Genomic DNA, 22,383 nt, shown 5'->3' on the forward strand with positions numbered 1-22,383 from the left:
GCTTGACCCTTTGGTCTGCATCCTAGTGGCTTTGTGTATATACGAATGTGTAGGTGTGTGAGTGTGCGCACGCACAGAGAGATAATTTGTGTGGCTATGAAGTAAGAAGAGTTAGCAATAGATCTTGGATGATATCCCAGTCTTGGAATCCTATTTCCTCTCAGATGGTGCATTTCTCATCTTGGGTATAGAAGAGGAATGCAGTATGTGGTGGCTGCCAGTGTCTTCATGCACATCATTGCAGCTGGATGTACTCACATGCTGTCATTTGTGAGAGCAAAGAGCTGGCGAGACGGGACACCAATTACAATAAACCAACAGGGATTCAACCAATACAAGCTCACTAAGCTTAACAATAAATAAAGAAAATACCCTTCAGGCTGAAGAAATGAATAGCCTTGGCTTAAGTCTGAACAAATTGGCGTAAGGCCATCAATAGTGGAGCTAGGAAATAAGAATAAGAGGCGTTACATGGGAGACTCGATGGGATCACAAGGAAAGCGAGATGTACTGAGACGGAGGCAGATGGAGTGCAATGGCAGAGTAATGTATGGTCTAATTGCCATTCATTGGGGGTTAACCTGTACTGCAGTGTATTGATGTATACACACAGACTAGAATTCCTAGTGTGAATTACAGTGTTTTTGACTCCATTTATTGATCAATCTGTGAATATATAATCACGTGAGTTAATCTTATCCCAGGGACTCCTTTGGAGCAGGAATTGCGTGTTTCTGAGTGAGGGTGTCTATGTGTGGGAGGATATTTTGACTAATTTCATAGGAGAACCTCCCCTCATTACGTCTTACAGTACAATTTGTCAAATCACATTTGCATAACTGCACATTCTATATAAATATAGATTAATATATATGAAATGTAACACAAACAACGCAGTATATCAGGAAAATCACGTTACCAAACCCGTAAAACAGGTTACCTGATTTCTTGGTTATGCCAAGCTAACCACCATGATGACAGTTTGATCACATGATTGTTTGAAGCCAAACTTGTTTTGTTCTGTTTTCTTCATGGCTGCTGTCTTCAGACAAAATATAAACACTGTACAGTACATCAGTAGAAATATATTATAAATGTAAACATGAAGAAAATATTAAATGGCTTTGTGTTGTCATATGGTGTTCAAAAAAGACATTGTAGACATTTAAAATTCCCTCCGTTGCTCTGCCATACACTTGAACCTGGAGGAAGTGCTTAGCCCCTTTTTTCCCACCTGCGGATGTAGGTTGCATATATAACGGATTCCATGTGCTTTCCTTTAAAAACAGTTGAATGGTGTTTCTGGGTTTTTTTTTTTTTTTTTTTTTGCACTGTTCCACTTTAGAAGTTTTTCTTCTCAATTTGTAACATTTTTCCAACAACAGTTGTCCCCTTTGCATGGAGACAAACTTTTAGTGGTGTTGGTGGTTGCCGACTTCGAAGAAGTTTGGTAGTAATCCTTAGGGGGAAGGCCCTCAGATCTTAGTAAAACCCTGAAAATCTCATCATTCACTCCATTTCATCTGCTCTTTGGTCTACCGGGGAGAGCAGGACACTCATGGCACATAAGGCAAGGTGAAACATAATACTAAACCAAAAGCATTTACACATTTGGAAATAAAAGTGGGCATGTTGGAAATTCTAAAATAAATGAGGGATTGCAGTTAAGGTATGTAACGGATGTGGTGTGAGTGGTTTCACATCATTTCATTTGCCTGTGAGCAGCGACTCAAGTTGCTTAAGTGTTTTTCATTCTGTCTTGGACAGATAATCTGAGTGACAGAAGGTGCTGGAATGGCTTGATGTTGAGGTAACCATGGCAAGCAGATGATTGACTCCATGCTGGCCTTCCACTAGTGAGTGGCAGGGCCACTGTTTCGACATCATGTGCATTAGAGGTGGATGTTCTCCAGTTACCACAATGACATGTACAGTGAAGAAAACAAGTATTTGAACACCCTGCTCTATTGCAAGTTCTCCCACTTAGAAATCATGGAGGGTTCTGAAATTTTCATCGTAGGTGCATGTCCACTGTGAGAGAGATAATCTAAAAGAAAAAATCCAGAAATCACAATCTCTGACTTTTTAACGGTTCATTTGTGTGATACAGCTGCAAATAAGCATTTGAGCGCCTGAGAAAACCAATGTTAATATTTGGTACAGTAGCCTTTCTTTGCAATTACAGAGGTCAAATGTTTCCTGTAGTTGTTCACCAGGTTTGCACACACTGCAGGAGGGATTTTGGCCCACTCCTCCACACAGATCTCCTCTAGCTCAAACAGGTTTCTGAGATGTCGCTGAGAAACATGGAGTTTCAACTCCCTCCAAAGATTTTCTATTGCATGATGCTACCACCCCCGTGCTTCACAGTAGGGATGATGTTTTTGGGATGGAACTCATCATTCGTCTTCCTTCAATCACGGTTAGTGCAATTATGACCAAAAAGTTCAATTTTGACCACAAAACGTTCTCCCACGACGCCTCTGTATCATCCAAATGGCCATTGGCAAACTTAAGACGGGCCTTGACATGTGCTGGTTTAAGCAGGGGAACCTTCTGTGACATGCATGATTTCTAACCATGACGTCTTAGTCTTTTGCAACAGTCACCTTGGAAACGGTGGTCCCAGATCTTTTCAGGTCATTGACAAAGTCCTGTCGTGTAGTCCTGGGCTGATTCCTCACCTTTCTCAGGATCATTGAGACCCCACGAGGTGATATCTTGCATGGGGCTCCACTCTGATTAATATTGACCGTCATGTTTCGCTTCTTCCATTTTCTAATGATTGCTCCAAAAGTGGAGCTTTTTTCACCAGGCTGGTTGGCAATTTCTCCGTAACCCTTTCCAGCTGTGCGGAGTTGTACAATTTTGTCTCCGGTTTCTTTGGACAGCTCTTTGGTCTTGGCCATGTTACAAGTTTGAGTCTTACTGAATTTATTGGGTGGGCAGGTGTCTTTATGCAGCTAACGACCTCACACAGGTTCATCTGATTCAGGATAATACATGGAGTGGAGGTGGACTTTTAAATGCGGACTAACGGGTCTTTGAGGGTCAGAATTCTAGCTGATAGACAGGTGTTCAAATACTTATTTGCAGCTGAATCACACAAATCGTTAAAAAAATCATACATTTTGATTTATGGATTTTTCTTTTTAGATTATCTCTCTCACAGTGGACATGCACATACGATGAAAATGTCAGACCCCTCTGTGATTTCTTAGTGGGATAACTTTCAATATAGCAGGGTGTTCAAATACTTATTTCCATCAGTGTGTACTGTTGTCAGACTGAGCCTAGGTCAGGGTCAAATTTTCCAAGAGGTTCTCCTTCTGTGTTTTTGTTCATTCTTGAAAGTGTAATGATTCCAACCCATTTCCAGAATACCTCTTAACCTCTCAAAGTGTCAGTTTTAATTTTTGAATCCCTCACTTTGTAATCCTTTCTGATAGACTTTGAGCTAGTGGGCAATCTTAGCTATAAAACTGGCTGTCAGAATGATTAAGCCTAATCAGGGAACATGGGATGGGAGGTAATTTAGCATGGGAATGCTAATTAGCACTAGCATTTAGACTGGCAGATGATGATTGAAGCAGTGTAACGGCGGCTCAGTCTGCTTAAATGGCAAAAACTCCAGCCAGGCAGAGATGATTGATGATTTTGAGTTGAAATGTTGTTGTTTTCCGTGTTGGTGTCTTGCGTGGTAGCAACCTGGAGTGTCGCTTTCCAGTACAAACTTGTAATGAGCAGATGTGTGCAACACCTGAGCACACTAATTCTACCTAGATTCCAATAACTCGTTAGCTGGGTAATATCCTATTACTTTCATGTTTTCAGTCATCAGTATTCATAAGATCATTAGGTATCCTTCCAAGGACCTTCCCAGAAAATTTTCTTTCCATCATTCCTTTTGATATCTCCATTCATTCCAGCTATTTAAATCCCAAATTGCATTCACAGAGGTAGAGGAAGTAATATTTTCCTAGCATAAACCTTTACCACTGATACAATGATTCCAATTTCAACAGCAGGAAACCTTTGCAACCTCTGGGACACAGGCTGATTGGACGCAGCCACTGTGCTATTGCGGTTGTTGGTTGAACTCCCAGGTGGGCTATCACTTCTTACGTATTACCCCCTGTGTCCTTGAATGAAGCATTATCTCAGATGTCCCACTGGAAGAATATGGGGCACTGTTAATGGGTTGTACCGATGTGCACGCCAAGCTGAATGGATGTGTTACCGAGCTAATGAATCTTTGATAAATTGGAAGGCGTCATGACGTGTTGAGAGACAAAAAGAGCGGTCACACTTTAACCTATCGACTGTGAGCTGGTGGTGATTCCTGCTGAAAATACCAAGTGTCTCACAACTTCCTCTTGGTGAATCACGACATTATGTATTAGCTGTATTTCCTTTTATAACTTGTAACATCATTACCATGTCATTCCCTAGCATCCCCAGAAAACTTAATTTAGTAGTTTATGTAATTGGTGGACTACCCTGGACAGCTATGATGTGGTTTTAGCGGTAGAATCTGTGCTAATTTTAATGTTCAGATTTATGTCTCATGTAGGAATGGTCACAATAACCTTTTATTCCCAGTTATTCTGCTCATCACAACACTGGAATGGTAAATGGAACTCAAAACATGCAGAGATAAATCTTCCCATCCCAACCTACAAATGAAAAGTGAATGGAAGGAGTTGGGTGTAAATGTTGTACTTCTCTTCCACATAACTATTGCAGGAAAAAACAACAAAAATACTCTATTGCTCCTTTAACTGTATCTCATGAGGATACATACACTATACGGTCATATGGCCTCTGCATATTTCTGAGAGTGTTCTGTCCATTTTCTGACCATCAATAACTGAATCAACTTGCCCAAAGTAACTGCAGGAAAAAAAACACACAAAAAAGTGTATTTGAAAACATGTGACAAAACAGAAGTTGTGAAAGGAAAAATAAAACAAAACAATATGATCAATAAACCCCCAGCATAAAATAAGGAAAACTGCAACAGGCATATAGAAAGAGGTACGTATGTTTTACTGTAGTTTATTGTTAGGATCAAATTCCCTCACTTGCTGAGTTTTACTATGCAGTCTACATTATTTAGTAGGTTTTATTCCACTTAAGGGAATATGTAAAGCAGCTTTTCTAGCATTATTCTTTGAACACATTAAATTCTTGCGTGCATGGGTGCAAGTTAAAATATTGAAAACGTCCAGATTTTTATTACTCGGCCAAACGAGCAGATTGGGAGCAATGGAAATATCATAGGTTCTTGAACCCTATACAGTAGATATCAATAGTGTTGTAGTTCCTAGCCATCCATCCACTCATTGTCCCCTCAATTGGGTCACGGGTGAGGTGAATCCTGTCCCAGTAGACTTTGGTCAAGACACGGTGTTTACCTTGGACTTGTCAACAGCACGGCACACCTTGACATACAGTTTTTCACACTCACAATCACAGCTAACACATTATGTCGACAGGATTAGACAAACTTAAATAAAGTTGAACATGAGCAAATGTGAAAAAATACATCTGACAAGAAATAGAGAATAACATCATAGAAGTTCATTTCAACTACATCAATTATAAAGTCCAAATAAGAAAGTCCAAGAGAGCCCTTGCTGGGTTGTGTGAACACACGCGGATCTGCATAGATTCAACAACATCTAGCAGTTTATTTGGACAACTATTGGTTTGATCTAAACTGGCTGGACCACCCCACATCACATTTTGTCTGTGGATATCCACGAATATGTGACACGTGATGATGAGCCACACAATGAAGTTATGGGAAAGAATAGTGGAGGCTAGACTCAGGACAGAAGTAAGCATCTGCAAGGAACAGTATGGTTTCATGTCTAGAAAGAATACCACAGATGCACTATTTGTCTTGAGGATGCTCGTGGAAAAGTGTAGAGAAGGTCAGAAGGAGCTACATTGTGTCTCTGTAGACCTAGAGAAAGCCTATGACAGAGTACCAACAGAGGAACTGTGGTTCTGCATGCGCAAGTCTGGTGTGGCGGATAAATTTGCTAGAATAGTACAGGACATTTATGAGGGCAGGAGAACAGTGGTGAGGTGTGCCATAGGTGTGACAAAAGAATTTAAGGTGGAGGTGGGACTGCATCAGGGTTCCTCGCTGAGCCCCTTCCTGTTTACGGTAGTAATGGATAGGCTGACGAGGTTAGACTGGACTCCCCTTGGACCATGATGTTCGCAGATGATATTGTGATCTGCAGTGAAAGCAGGGAACAGGAGGAGGAACAGTTATAAAGATGGAGGTACGCACTGTAAAGAAGAGCAATGAAGATTACCCAAAGTAAATCAGAATATATGTGCGTGAATGAGAGGAGCGGAGGAGGAAGAAGGAGAGGAGAAGAGATAGCGAAGGTGGATGACTTCAAATACTTGAGGTCAACAATACAGAGCAATGGTGAGTGTGGTCAGGAAGTGAAGAAACGGGTTCAAGCAGGGTGTAACAGTTGGCGGAAGGTGTCTGGTGTTCTATGTGACAGAAGAGTCTCTGCGAGGATGAAGGGTAAAGTTTATTAAACAGTGGTGAGGCCGTCCATAATGTACGGATTAGAGACGGTGGCTCTGATGAAACAACAGGAAGCAGAACTTGACGTAGCAGAAATGAAGATGCTGAGGTTCTCGCTTGGAGTGAACAGGTTGGATAGGATTAGAAACGAGCTCATTAGAGGGACAGCCAAAGTTGGATGTTTTGGAGACAAGGTTCGAGAGAGCAGACTTCAATGGTTTGGACATGTTCAGAGGCGAGAGAGTGAGTATGTTGGTAGAAGGGTGCTGAGGATGGAGCTGCCAGGCAAAAGAGCAAGAGGAAGACCAAAGAAAAGGTTGATGGATGTTGTGAGGGAGGACACGAGGACAGTGGGTGTTAAAGAGGAGGATGCACAAGATAGGCTTGGATGGAAAAATATGACACGCTGTGGCGACCCCTAACGTGACAAACCAAAAGAAAAAGAAGAAGTCTGTGTTTGTGGGTGTCTTAGTGTGTTTGTTGCTTCAAAGGTATTTGTGCAACTTGAGAGTTTGGCTCACATGCCACGGACTAACTTTCAGGCTGAGATCCAATTGTTCATTCTTTTCAATCAGGTTACGAAACGCTTCTTTGGAAAATTATTCTTTCTTGTTCGGAAGTAAAATTCAGGAAAAGGCAAAAGGCAAAAATAGGCGCTGCTATTTGCAGCCCCTAAATTCCCCCTAATGTAAACATTCTGTATCTTGGCTTGAAAGTGTCGCGATAGAACTGCTCTCCCATTGGCTTTTGCACAGCATCTTTCTGGCATCAAATTGGGTAGGAGGGACCTCAATCTTTACCCACGATGCTCTTCGTTTCCTTTCAACATTCGAGTGTCACCAAATCTATTCCAGAGGGAACTGTAGGTGCTAAAATGGGACAGCCCAAATGCATAAAATTGCTTCTCTTGTGGCGTGACAAAATTTACGACCTAAAAGAAAAAAAATTGCAAGCAGGGCTTAACGAGAGTGCTATAGTTTTAAAATATTCAAGTAGCATTTTTCACTTGTTTGACATCATGTCTTTAATTCAGAATAGTACAAAGTGTAACGATTAACAATTGTGATTTGCTACTCATTTATTACTGTCAAGTGTTCCAATGTCTATTTTTTGGCCTTTTCACACACAAGTGCATATTTGTAATCGACACGATTGTAGGCACTGTTTTCGGATTGCCACGCTGTGTTGTGTCTTTAAAATGCAAACAGTTGTGCTCCCCTCATGTAGAGTAGGAGCTGTCTGCCTTAAGTTACACTCACTCACACACATGCACACACACACGCACACGCACACGGGCAGACACGCTTTTCCAAAAAAACATAGTGCCATGTAGATTTTGCTGTGTCTGAGTGTGATTGCTGCTGAGGGAAAAAAGAAAGGGGCAGCTGCAGTGTAAAGCCTTTCTCAACTGTTCCTGTAGAATGGCCCATCTGTCTACCCATTTATTCCTTCACATATCCAAGATCCGTCTGTTAAATTTCAGACACGAGTCCAGTTTTATGACAATTCTATGATGTCACATATTTCTTACCTGGAGGAATCTTTTTAATCCCATAATAATAATAATAATAATAATAATAGTAATAATAAGTAATGTATTTAGGCTTGACAAACTTTTTTTTTTATATATATCCAGAGAAACCCCTCGGAGTCCATCTTATGACCAGGTTGTGAGGTAGGTACAGTTCCTGAGTGAATTCATGACTCAGCAATTGTGTTGGTGTGTGTTGTTAATTACAGACACCCTGGTATTACAGAAGCTTCAATCAGTTATAATGAAATATAAACTAAGGTTGAGATCTACAAAGAGTCAGTGAAATGTCCTTGATTATGTTTTTATTATTGATTGGATCCTCTCCAGAAGAGTCCTAATTTGGACACTTGTGAGAACTGTGATTGCACCAGAGAACATCTAATGTCTTGATTGGCCTTCTGCACTCAAGGACAGAGGCACTTAGCACCGTGTACTACACGCATTTCCAGTTTCACACAAGTATTTAGTTGTTGGCATAAATTTATATGGTGCAGTGTCACTTATTTTTGTCTAGCATTTAAAAGACCACTTAAAGCTGCTCCAATGTCTGGTAATGAGAAATTATAGACAAAGTACCAAGAGAGGTGTAGGATTCTGATTGGTTAGTAGCTGCTTTGCCATTCAGTTGAACTTTAACAGTTGAATACTATCTCTTATGAGACATGAGTTGACCTCATTTTTGCTTGCATTTGATTTTTTTTTTTTCTGTTAGAAGAAGAAATCTGTTCAAGGGTCAAAATGTTGCCATCACAAAACTTTTCAAGGATATATATATATATATATATATATATATATATATATATATATATATATATATATATTAGGTTTCAACATTTAACACATTCATTACTTTACCAATCTTATCCATCCAAAAAGTAGAAAAGAAGGACACAAAGTTAAATTGGTCAATAAGAGACAAGACTCTCTTTATTTACAAAAGTGTACAGTGTTCCATGTTGTTCACGAGGGTTATGTTCCTTATACCACAAATAATGGATGCAGTACTAATACACACTGGGTGCATTGTCAGGATGCACATCAGCATGAGTTTTAGTATGTATGTAAGCTATCATATGATAACACTCATGAGACAGTTTGGAACAATTGCTTTTAACTCTGTAAGCAGAATAAGTTTACATTGCCCCACACACCGCTTGTATAGGCACGTCATTACTCACGATGTACACACACTGTAAAATTATCCCACCACAGGAAACAGAATAGCATAACTGGCAAATAATAAAACAATTAAAAGAATGGCTCAAGAAATAATTGACACAAAAAAATGCACTTTAAACATCCACCTCCCAGCATGCTTTGCAGCACTCTTAGTACCAGCAGTACAACTAACAATGGGAAGTTTGACAAACATTATTAATCTTTACTTAATGCTTTGTAGAGGGTAAATCTTCAGGTGCATTTTACTGAGTTTTGTTTTGCTCACCTTCAACTCTCACAGTAAACATGATTGTAATGGGGGAAAAAACGAGGCCACCACAGGAAAGCTAAGACGAGTGCAGTACACGGAAAACACCTATATTTAAAAACAGGAATGTGACTTCATAAGTAAAGAAGTGGTGGAAAATGCCTGATTTTAGACTTTCCAATTCCCAATTAAAATAAATTATACCATACTTCAATCACTAATGAAACAAGACCTGGTGATTCCAATTTTGTCATATTATTCTATCTTGGTTATAATGGACTTTGTAACATTGGGAATAATGGGTGCAGTTAAACCACGGAATTACAACAGAAAGGGGCCTCCACTTGAGTTAATTATCCATTTTCAGAGTCATTCTCTTTGACCAACATGATGGCTCAAAGCAGAAAGTGCTCCTGGAGGATGATGTCAAGACCATCCTTCAAGCCATTCATGGTCAATTTAGTCTTGACAACACACACGAATAAAGACGATAGAACACATCTACAGTTAACAAATCTGAGCCCCTGTGCGCGCAAGAGACTTTAGTCACTCATATGGTGTGTATTAGCATAATATCTGCCTCACAGTTCTGAGGACTGGGTTCAAATCCGTGCCTCGGCTGTGTGGATTGTGCATTTTTCTCCTCGTGCCTGTGCGGGTTTTCTTGGGATACTTCGGTTTCCTCCCACAACCCAAAAACGTGAGTGGTAGGTTGATTGAAGACTCTAAATTGCTTGTTGGTGTGAATGTGAGTCCGAATGGTTGTATGTGGCGTGCGATTGACTTGGAATCAGTTCAGAGTGTAGCCCGCCTCTCGCCCAAAGATATTTGGGATAGGCTCCAGCATGCCCATGACCCGAGTGAGCATAAGCAGTGGAGTGCTATATTTTGTCCAATTACAGCTCAATAGTAACCTGCACACAATCATATAGTCATATCATTATATGCATGTTGGTTGGAGTTCATCATTAATTTGCGTTCAATTTTTCATTTTTTGAGGACAATGTATCCAAGTTGTATTGTAACATTGATTCAATAACCATACAAACTGTGCAATGAATGTCCTTTTTGGCGAAATGTGAGAGATCTTGTAAGTGAATGAATTTTGAGTGGTATGAACAGACTGATTCATGTGACTTTGTAGCCGGGGGATTAGAGATGCGAGAGCTCCTCACAGCCCCCTGTATCGGCCTAAACAGGCTGTGTACGATAGCCAAGAGTCTCGATTTCTCTCCCTTTCCATCTCCTCCTTCTCTTTTTTGTACTCCTCTGCCAGACAGACGACAGAATGCGGAGAGAGGGATTATGGAGGAGAGTGAGAGACAGAAGGACAACAGATTCTTGGACAGCATGCAGCCGTGCTTGTGCCGTCGAGCTGGTGCACTTTAGAACCGTGGACACCCAAACATCACCGCCCACATTCGATGTATAATATTTCATTTTAGGCCTGCGGACATTGTTTTACACAAGTGCAAGCTGATAAAGTTTGGACCACATTCAACATTTTGTTTTTTTTCCAAAGTTTATTATTATTTTTTTAGGGCTTAGGTCAGCATGATTTTTGGGCCAAATACTTCATGAAACTGATGAATCATTTGTTTTGGGGATTTGTGCAGAGGTCTTACAGTTCTTTGTGGCAATATTGTGTATGACTTCGGCTCATTTGGATTTTTAAGAAATACATAAATACGTGAACTCAGCACCAATATCCATTGTGGGAAGATGACTTGCTCTGTGTCTTGGTACAAATTGAGCTTTAATTGTCTGAGGGTGGCACAGTGAGAATTGGTTAGCACATCTGCATCCCAGTTCTGAGCACCGGGGCTCAAATCCCTTGTGAATGGAAGATGAATTATTGAATGAATAATTGTTTGAGATGTCAAACCAAACCTTTATTTTTCATTTCTTTCACACAAATAAGCCCAACATTTTTCATAATATAGCCATCCTTTAAGTCATCCATCCATCCATCCATCCATCCATTTTCTTCACTGCTTATCCTCACAATGCTCACGGGAGTGGTGGAGCCTATCCCAGTTGTCAACATGCATCAGGGTGGGTACAGCAGCGCACATGGAGACAATCAAACCTACAGGGAATTGTGAGTGTCCAGTTAATGCATGTTTTGGGGATGTGGGAGGGAACCGGAGTCCCCGCAAGAGACCCACGTAGCCACGGGGAGAATATGCAAAGTCCACACAGGCGGGGCTGGGATTGGATCCGGAATTTGCTCCCACATCCCACATCCCAAAAACACGCATTAATTGAACAAAATCTAAATTCCCCTAAGTGTGATTGTGAGTTTGACTGTTATCTGTCTCCATGTGCCCTGCGATTGGCTGGCAACCAGTTCGGGTCGTACTCCGCCTCATGCCCGATGACAGCTGGGATAAGCTCCATCACTCTCGTGACCCTTGTGAGGATAAGCGGCTAAGAAAATGGATGGATGGATAAATAATATCAGTCTTTTTATTAAAAGACCAAAGATAACTTCTTACTCTCATTTGGAGATGTATTATATTATGTAATAGGTAAAAAATATCTTCTCATCCTTGAACTCATACTTTAATGTAATTCAATCTTACAAGACTCATTTCAAATTGTAAAGGTATGCTTTACTTTTCAATGTTTTCACAATAGTTTAGTTTCACTGTGACTTTGAAATTGAAAACTCCTCACTGAAGATGTTCAGGAACATTCCTGATTGTCACAAAGTTCATTTTTGGAGTTTTTATATTACATTTCTATACTGTATGTTGTTAGAGTGTATGGCCATCATAATCCGAGATTGCTTAAGGGGAAGACATTTTAAACCAAGTGCAAATTGGTCGGCAAATCACGGAGTGGAGGAAATGTGACTTCGACTACTTGGCATCAAGCTCTATTAGAGCCCGTGGGGGACAGCAGTGTGTTTGTATGTATACCTTTCCCCCCTTTGATTGTTTATTTGTATTGAACCTGCAATTTGCGGTGTCGCTCCCAGGTTGGTCATCATGAGTTGTTTGCCTCTGCAAAGTGAGAAAAAAAGGGATATTTTTTTTACATTGCCAGTTAGCCTTGGGGAAAAAGCTTTTACTCGAGCTTGAACAGGGAAAACAAAATCAGCTTTCTCGGTTCTGAAGCTGCTGGAGACCTGGGAACTGTGGGGTCAAAGGGCAACAAAGAGGAAGTTTAATAAAGCAAGAAGGGAGGGAAGAGGAGTTGAATTTGATTGATTGTTTCCTGTCTCTGCATCCCTTCTCGACTAGCTCCATTCTGTGATCACTGGCTACTCGGCTCAGTTGTCTTTTTGGGCTTATTTATTACAAGACATACTGTCACGCAGCAAATAAAAAGATGATACATAATTTGTCCTTCATCGGATAAGGGATCACTGGATATGAAATAACCTTGTTAGATTGCTAAACTCATACTCCTCAAGATGATTACTGCTCACTGGTGCCGGTATACAGTCACATTACTGCACATTGCATCTCTGTGCACAGTTATTTGCATAATGATGGCTGCCAAGGGGACAGAGGCAGAGATACATTGGCATGTCACTGTCTCCTCCAACTCACCAACATCTTTAATTCTCTTTGTGGAGACTTTTGAAAATGATTTCTGTATTAATGTGCAAGAATATATCTGCTAATGAAAAGATAAGCATTCATTTTATTCTTCTGCTTCATTGATTCAGAAATTAAATTTTTAGAGCATCCTGTTTACTTGATGCATCATCTGCGTGTGTGTTTTCTGAAATTTGAGGTGACTCTCTGGTCCTGTACTTCCAGTGGTTGACAGAAATGTACACTGTGTTGCACCATTCCAGCCAAAGTGGAAGTGGTGACCCACGTGAATACACAACAAAACATTGTCCATAAAACACATTAGTGTTTGTGTTTGCATGGCTGGGATATGTGTTATCATTGATTTTGTGACCACAGTGACACCGACCAGATGATCCAACAACTGTTTGTATGTGTGTTTGTGTGTTCATATGTGCTGCATATAATGTATACATCAGAAAACATGTACTATCAGTATGTGACTGTACAGCATATATCAGTATGGAGCGAATTTTTACCGAACTCTTGACCCTGTGGTGAACTTGTCCCATTGCCATACAGTGAGCATCACTTCAAGCCTGCTAGGAGCGATGGCTAATTACAGCCATGATGCACGCTGCCCCCCCATAGCTCATGTGCACATGCATGAGCTTGTGCCTGATGCCTTGAGCAAGACTCAAAGGGAACGAGGTCTAGATGGATGCCACTGCGGACACTTTCTCACACAATATCTCCGGAGAACTAAAAAAATTGTCTGGCAAGCACAAGTTTTGTGGTCTTTTTACTCAAGGGTGACACATTTACGCCTTTGAACCCTGCTAGTTCATTCATTTATTCTTACTGTATTTAGATTTATTTAGTTTTACACTCTTGAAGTTATCCAACTGTATAATTAACTATACCATGTTTCAAGTGATTATGCATGCAAAAGGTGCTGACTCATCTATCTTCTAGTAGGGGTTTGACATGGTTGAGGTCAGAGCTATCAGCTTCTTTTACACCAAATTTATTCAAGCATATTGTAATCTGTGTACTGTAGCACAGTTATGTTGGAAAAAGGGAAATCTCCAAACTATGTCCTCACATTGTCCAACCTATTTGACAAAACAACTGACAGAAAAGGAAACAACAGCACTTGATAATCCTAGAATATTTATTTCAAGATGTCCATCGATCCATCCATCCATCCATCATCTGAGCCGCATAACTTTACAAGGGCCGTGGGAGTGCTGGAGCCTCTCCCTGCTATCGTCAGGCAGGAGGCGGGTACACCCTAAACTGGTTGCCGGCCATATTTCAATATGTTTAAGTGTTTTTAGTAGGACTTTATTTATAAATTAACTTGTTTGGAGAAAAACGGAAAGAAAAGATTAGACTGCACAACATTTATGGAATATGATTATGCAGGGATTTGAACCCAAACATGAAGCTGCTTATCAGAGAATATTCTAATCACATGCAACATTTTTCAAATATTATTTTTATATGATTTCCTACTAAATTCCAGAGAGAGCAAGTTGTGTCACGGTGATATTTTTTTCTTTTTGCAGTTAATATTTTGGGCTTGTCGGCATACGCCTCATATGTTTGCTCCTGTAATATTTTTCTTTCTGTTTGCACTTTCAGCACTGAATAAAATCATGCGTCATGTATCAGCATGCCACCTCATCCAAGATTATACATTGCTAACTTTTAATTTTTTTTTTTTTTTATTTTAAAACGCTTTAGCCCCCTGAAGTATTGACACACTGATAAATGTTTTTGCGTCTTCCCACTGTGGGACTGAGTTCAGTTGATGAATTTTAATTCACTATGGTGCAAGTATGTTGACAGCATTGACAGTGTGGTAAACAACATCGTTGGACAGGACTGTATAAAGTATACCATGAAAGTGAAACTGTTATCATACCAATTGTTGAGGTTGAAAAAGCTGCCATTAAAATCAGGACAAGATTATTTAGCCTGTACAATTATCATATTCCTTCATGTTAATATTTTGCAAAATGTATTTTTTTCTTGTTTGAGGACCACACCACGTGTGTCCTATTCTTGCTTTCGGTAAGAAAACTGTTTACTACATTTTTTTGTCATAGTTAATCATAAAGTGTTTCTACTTGTGCCAAAACCTTTAATTGAAAGGGATATTTGAATGTTTGGCAGAAATTGTCCAAAACATTTAAGAATTGTTTGTGCATGAGTGTGTTGGTGTGTTTGTTGGATGTGAACCTATCAACCCGTCTGCTAACATGATTACCCCCAAGCCGTGTGGCTTAGAAGTTTACAAACACACACAACCACACACATACATACACATACTGGCTGGGTGTCCCGATAGGAAGACCCAACAGGAACAGACAACACCAGAACATCACTGCAGGGTTCCCATGTCAACACTAGCAGATGCAACATTAATTCAATCAGCCATGCAAAGTCACTAAGCGGAATGGCTGCGAGAAGGCCGACATCGCAGAGCTGCAGTGACACTTTTTTTGACAAGCGAAAGTCTGCGTCTGCCCAGATTTTTATTTATTGAGGCTGTATTCTAATAAGCCAGGTCATAAAACCAACAGAATACTGTCACCTGAAACTTTGACCTTATATCTGGCCAAGTTTAATGCCAGTGTTTTTTTCCCTTTGGTGTTTAGAAATAAATAGTCAAATCATTCAGTTTTTCTTCCCCATTTTGCACCATGTGGGTTGTTACGGAGCACATAGTGATGATGTGGCATCAGTTACATTTGCAATGTCTCCCACCAAGAGTCAAACTGCAACCCTTGTGATAATAAGCGTCTTGGAAAATGGATGGACGGGTCCTTGAATTTCAATAAATACAGTATACTGTGACCTGCGATCTTTTTTCAAATTCAATTATTCACAACTACAGGGGATGAACGCTTGTGTGACGCTCAAAATTGGGTCATTACGGAAATAACAGTTTCAACACAAAAAAATATTGCAGATTTATTTTCTTCAATAAGATTGTATTCGGTGAAGAAATAATGTTTCAGCCCTCTTCATTTATTCCTCTTTAAATTTCAACATTAAAAAAGTTTTGAGCTAAATTTCACAGGTTAATGCCAACCAACTGAAACAAGCGATTAGAATTACTTGAGCCTAGTAATCATCCAGTGCATGAAAAAATTCACACTGAGTGTACAGCACTAGGTTTTCTGACTAAGGGAGCTGACAGGCATTGGTACCTTGTGCAAACTCGCTCCATTTGCAGTAACTGGCAATACTGATAACAACGTTTCTTTTTGTTTAATCTGAAAAGGTCCCACACCAAATTTAGCCAATACTTGGACATCTCTCGTTTATTTCCACAGTAACTCATGTGATAGTTAACTTTTCGTACTATTAGTGTAGCATAGAAAAAAAAAGTAGTCTATAAGATTGGTGACTGAGTTGACACTAGGAAAACCAATATAAGTCTCCTGTTTTCCCCGATTGTTGGCCATTATCTCGCCTTCTCTCAGAGTCGCGGGATTCTAAACTGGGTTTAGTATTTGCACAAGGAGTATTTGATGACCTGTGACACGGAAACACGTTCTGTGTTTGTTCAGCTAATCGGTGGAAGGGAAACCAACCCAGAAGCAGAATAAACACAGTGCACAGGGTCTACTGGTCTCTATTATTCATGTATTTAATGCACGTTGATGTTTTGTGAGGCAAATGAGAAATCAAGTTCAGCTAATCTAAGTATATTGATTTTATTTATATAACACCTGTCACCAAGAGGGCTTTAAATAGTTAAAAATACAGGAACAAACATTATACAGTTAATGAGAGAAACAGGTAAAAAAAAGTCTTACTGGACACCTGTCAAAATGGATTTGTTTTGACTTTTTTTTTATGTCAATGGTAGAGGAAGCTCTTGGCTGAAATGAAGTGCATTCCACAATTTAGGGGCAACTGAATGCAAGCCTCTATTACCTTTTGTTTTCAATCTTGTCTGCGTCTGATTGATTTTTCATCCCCTCCAAACAAAGTGCATGATTTAGAGACATATTTAAGACTACTACACATATTTGTTGAGTGAAAGTGTTCATTTTAGAAAAAAAAAAATGTCTCTGACTGCCTGTGACTCTATTCAACCATAATGTGTACTGTGTGCTGTACCTAATCCCCTTTTATCATTATAATATCATTTACAACCAATAGTGCTGTAGACTCCTTTTTGGCTGACATTAAGCATGTAGTGATATCTAGTCCTGTTTTTTTTTTTTTTTTTTTACCTCATAGCTCAATCCAGTGACATGGACTTCATGGCGAGTGAGAGACTGAAATTACTCACATTTACAAATGTATTACCGAACAGAGTGGTGTTTAAGATACGCCGTTCGTCTTCCTTTATCAGTTGGTTCCGATTAGGAGGAATTTTTAAAGTTTCTCTTACTACGTCTTTTTGAAGTAAGTCTGATGGAATTGTCCTGTGCATGGGAAAGTCGAGGGAAACAGTCTAAAGGATCATGATAGGTTAAGCATTTTGATGTGTTTAAGCTTGTGAATTAAAAAAAAAAGCAAGAAATTGCTTTAAATTGAAGAAAACTTAATTCATCATGTTTTATTCGACGTTCATGGTCTCAGGATATTTCATATCCCAGGCCAATTAACTGTGTTTGCCTAATGGACCTTTCTGACCTGTCAATCACTCATACAATAATAGCCAATCAGATAGCCGCATTGTCTTAACCCCCGGCTTGGCACGCCCCTCTTGCCGTATTGTCCACAAGCAATGCTGGTTGTCAGTAGTGTGAGCTTGGAAAAGTTAATGTTACGAAGAAAATGGTCCTCAGATGCGCTTGGGGAACATGCAATTCTGATGAAAGATAGCCTGCTAGATTACAAGGGGCCCGGTTGATTCCTTTTCCAAAGCTTAAAACACAGTTGACGAAGTGTCTACGTTGGATTAAGGCTAGCGTAAGAGCGCGCATACAACTAAGTGTGGAAAATATCAACAAACACAAGGCTGTATGTTCGAAGGTAAGGGAGAAGTATCTTCTCTGAGTTTGATTTAATTATTATCAGTTCTTTAAACATTGCAGGAGAACGACTTTCACTTTGTTAGTGTATCACTGACCTGCTGAATGAAGTGTGTAGTGTTTTATGCCGAAGAGTCGGGTTAGTGAAACTAAATACGTGACGTCGTGCAAGAAAAATGTCTGTTTGCATAATTGTATCGCATCAGCCTTTTAAGGCATTGGGTTCAATTACGAGCCAAGTCAAATGAATATACCCACTCAGTTATAAAGACAATATTACATACAATATTACTCGTGATCTTTTCAAGTAAAAAGTACTCACCCTGCTTTACATGTGCAGTACGATTCCACTATTTTATCCTGTTTGATTTCAATATGACGTTTGTGAGGCATCAAACTTTTTTGCATCGATCACCAACATTTCTGAATGAACATTCAAGACTTCAACATTTCTCTGACATTGCGTCCTGCTCCGTCCAAAATCTTAATTCCGTGTACATATCGTTGCGTGAAATAGTTGAAACCTCTCTGTAGAACTCTTTTGGACAAGTCTAACACATTTTGTCATGATCCTGCCGCTTCAGCACAAGCTGTGCGTGTGCCCGCGCGGGTGCGCTAATTGGGAGGCACACACCTGCGCCTCATGCGGGCTGATCATCCCCTGTATATATAGGACCCGGTGACGACTGGTCCTCGGCCAGATCGTTGAGCTTTATGTCCCGTTCCAGCACTCTCGTATTCCTGACTGAACCTGTGTGTACCGACCTCCGTCCGTTCTCTGACCAACCCTGTAAGCCTGACTCCTTGATACTTCTGCCTGCGTTGATTGTTCTCCCGTGTACCGACTCCTGCCTGTCCGCTCATCTGCCCTCTTCGCCCGACGTCACAACTACCGTTGCTGCACCGGACTGCCTGCTCGATCCCGACCTCTGCACACAATAAACGTGTCTCTTCTTGAACTACCTTGCGTCTTCCGAGTTCCTGCATTTGGGTCCTACTCTCGTTTCCGATGGGACGTGACAGAACGAACTGGCCATCACAGGACCCAGCAGGAAAGACCCGGCGTCGCCGGGACCGACGCAAAGTAGACCGTCTGCCGAAGGACCAAGCCTGTCCGATCCGGGTGGGCTCCCTGATGTCCTCCGATTCCGTGTCTTACGCTCCGCCAGCGAGGTATGAATACGTCCCGAACATGACCCGTCCGGCTCCTCATATTCTTCTGGTCTCTGACTTTTCGGAATATGAGGAGGACCGCGATTTGTTTCCTGCCTGAGTACGACTCCGACAACTTTGATTTTGAGTCTCTTTGCCCGGCTTTTGATCCCAGTCAGTTTGCCCCGCCTTCCCGCGTTTCCAGCACCCGAGCGACTTCGCCCGGTAGATCCAAGTGCACCTATTGGTACGAGGGAACCCGCTTGGCCATCTACCCGGGACCTCCGCATGGCGGCCAGAGGAGACGCCCTGGCCGGGCGCTCCCCGGTGCCTCCCGCTGCGCGGCAACGAAGACACCGTCCTCCCACTCCTCGCCGGCAACGGTGAGACCGGCAGACCCACAGCTGGTGGCGAAGGTTCCAGCCCAGAGGGAGGAGGAGCCGCCAAACCACGAGGCGTTCTGTCGCGAAATGCGGGCGCTTCCTGACCAAGCCTCGGTGGCGACCGGTCCCTGGTCGTCTCGCAACGACGGCGTGGGAGGTTCTCGTCCGGAGCAGTGGCCTGCCTCGTTCTGGTTCCTGCTTCGCCGTTTGGTTCCTCACAGAGGTCGTCCGCCCGAGTCGCCCCGTGGGGACCCTGGTGCTTGGCGTCCGGGTCGTCCTCCTGACCTGTCCACCCGGACGCCTCGTGTTTGGTGGCCTGGATGGCCACCAGTCTGGGGTTCAGTGGGGGGCGACCCCCTTCTGCCCACCCCTGCCTGTGTTAATTATTGTCTGTTTTTTCGTTTAGGCACGTCTGGGAGCCGTGCCTATAAGGGGGGGGGGGGTACATTTGGCGTGACACATTTGGCAAAAAACATACCCTAATATTATCTGGAATACACAATAGCGAATTGACTTCAAACATGTTATGTTCAATTGCCATTTTGAAACTTTGTGGGACATGGCTAAGGGCGCGGAGCTTAAGATCGCCATCGGAAAGGTCTATTGTTAGTCTGCCATGTGTGTACTTTTTCACGGCACTTGTATTCCCTTCTTACCTTTGCATTTGCCACATTCACACATTAATATAGGCCAAGGGTCAAATGCCTTATTTCGTGCCATATCCAATTAGTTTATTGCCTATTTACAGACACATTTCAAGCAATGGTCTCACCTATTGTTTACATTGATTGAATGTAGACATCTAACAATAAAATACATGTAAACAACCTACCATGTCAACATCGGGCTGCAAAAAAAGTAAATGATAAAATAAATTGTAAACAATATTGCTACTTTGGTCACGAGTTAGTTGTCTGGAATGTGTGACAAACTGCTAGCTCAGTGGACATTGAAATGTTGATGCTTAGTATCACAGAACTTCTCTCCACCAGGGGAGAGGCTTGTAATTCTAAGCTGCTGAGCTGAATGCCTACAACGTAGAAGGTTGTGATAAGGATAAGTGTAAGAGGATGAGGTCAGAGGGATGAATGGTAAAGTGGAGTGACAACGAGGAATTGAGTGGCAGTAAAAAAGCTCCAGGGAAGATCGAGGGATAAAGGAAGAGATTGAGAGATGAAGGGGGTGAAAGGGGGTGAGGGGAAAGGGGATGAGGAGCCCGATGGAGCACTGAGCTGCAGTGGGATAAGAAGGTGGGGGACCACGAGGGATTCCAAAAAAACACACACAAAAACTGATTATACAAATCCTCCTGGACCCCCATTGTTGTAGATTTGCACTGGCATGAATGAGCACATACAAACCTTCTGTTGGCCCAACACATGTTGATTTGACCTGCTCTCTGGCACCCCACGGCCAAAACCAAATCCCTCACAGATTGGATAAAATCACAGCCAAGACCAGAGGAGGCCGTCAAGTCACAACTGTTTCATGACATCTTATACAGGCATTCAACTTGCCAAATTCTGAATTTCGTTTGAAATTAAGTTTGTAAATCACAGGTTTTTAAAGATATGCATTCATACTGTAAAACAAGCAGTGTGAATGGGTACGGTTCTTTGTTATTGCTATAAGTCAGGACGTTCACTGCTGATGAGATTCGCAACCATCATACTCTAACTACTCTAGTTAATTTTCTCATGATCTGTCTCAAGTCACTGATAACTCAGTGATGGAGTGCATGCGGCTCCCAGGAAGAATGAGATCAATTTGTGCTTAGTGACAGTACCGTAGTTGTGATTGTGTCCTTTGATTCACTGCCAACCAATCCTGGATGTACTGCATTATGCCTTTCTGGGATCCGTTCTGTCTTTTCTGTGACTCAGAACAGGCTTAAGCAATAGAAAATAGATGAAAGGGTGATTTAGATCAGAATCCAGTATCTGTTGCCAAATTAATTCTAAAACAGTGGACATAAAGAAGTTGAGTAAGAAATTGGATAAAACCTGTTGTGTTGGACAAATTGAATAACATTTTCATCACAATCTGGGTTCAGCATTATTTTCTTAGGACAGTTATAATGGTTGGATAATCTGGAAATATTGTTTAATGTAGTATGTAACCTTTGAAATTAAAATTGAAGGTACAACAGGTCATGGGCTGATCATGAGCATTTCAGCATAAATAAGCCTTTTCACCCTATATAATATTTTATTTGTCAATTTTTCAGTGCTCCGATCCAAAAAAAGAATGCTGGCAGTATACACTTCACTAACATAGGTCGACATGCTGTCTGGAAAATTCCCTAGTTCAACATAAAATCTAGTTTTCATTTTCATTTTACAATCACTCATGAATAGAAAAAATGAGGTTCTCTGAAAAAACTTTTTTTTCTCAAAAAAGGTTTTATTGGTAATTTTTTCATTATTCTTCCTTTCTGCTTATCCTCACCATAAGATGCAGAATTTGATATGGACATGATTTAATTCAAGGAGGCATCTGTTTGGTTTGGTCCTCTTGTGTGTTCCCATCCTACTTCATGCTATACAGTATATCTTCTAAAATGATCCAATATATCCCACCGTCTCATCCATTTATCTTACTCCTTCTGTCATCCACCTCTTTACTTCAGACCCAGAGGCCTGACACTGTAACTCAACTCAAACCTTTTTAAAAAGAATCACCCAGACCGGCTGTTTTGCCACATTAAATGTGAGGCCAACCAAAAGAAGGGCTCCCACCTTTTCAAAAGAAGAACAAACAATACACAGACAAATCCAGGCTTTACATTGGGAACGTGAT

General features: G+C 41.1%; 1 protein-coding gene across 10 annotated transcripts in view; it reads left to right on the forward strand.

Moving 5' to 3' along the window:
- Positions 1-22,383, forward strand: part of LOC133490858 (plexin-A1-like) — a 225,093-nt gene that overhangs the window by 53,359 nt on the left and 149,351 nt on the right. The window contains exon 4 of one of the 10 annotated variants that reach the window (XM_061801487.1): positions 10,796-14,740. The exons of 8 other annotated variants lie outside the window; for them this stretch is intronic. In XM_061801487.1, coding sequence (XP_061657471.1) covers positions 10,796-10,951 — 156 coding nt within the window. In that variant the 3' untranslated portion in view covers positions 10,952-14,740. Of the gene's footprint in view, positions 1-10,795; positions 14,741-22,383 lie in introns of those variants that run through there. One more of the 10 variants, XM_061801507.1, reaches the window with a different exon arrangement.

The sequence above is a fragment of the Syngnathoides biaculeatus genome, chromosome 2 (assembly GCF_019802595.1).
Source record: "Syngnathoides biaculeatus isolate LvHL_M chromosome 2, ASM1980259v1, whole genome shotgun sequence".
NCBI lineage: Eukaryota > Metazoa > Chordata > Actinopteri > Syngnathiformes > Syngnathidae > Syngnathoides > Syngnathoides biaculeatus.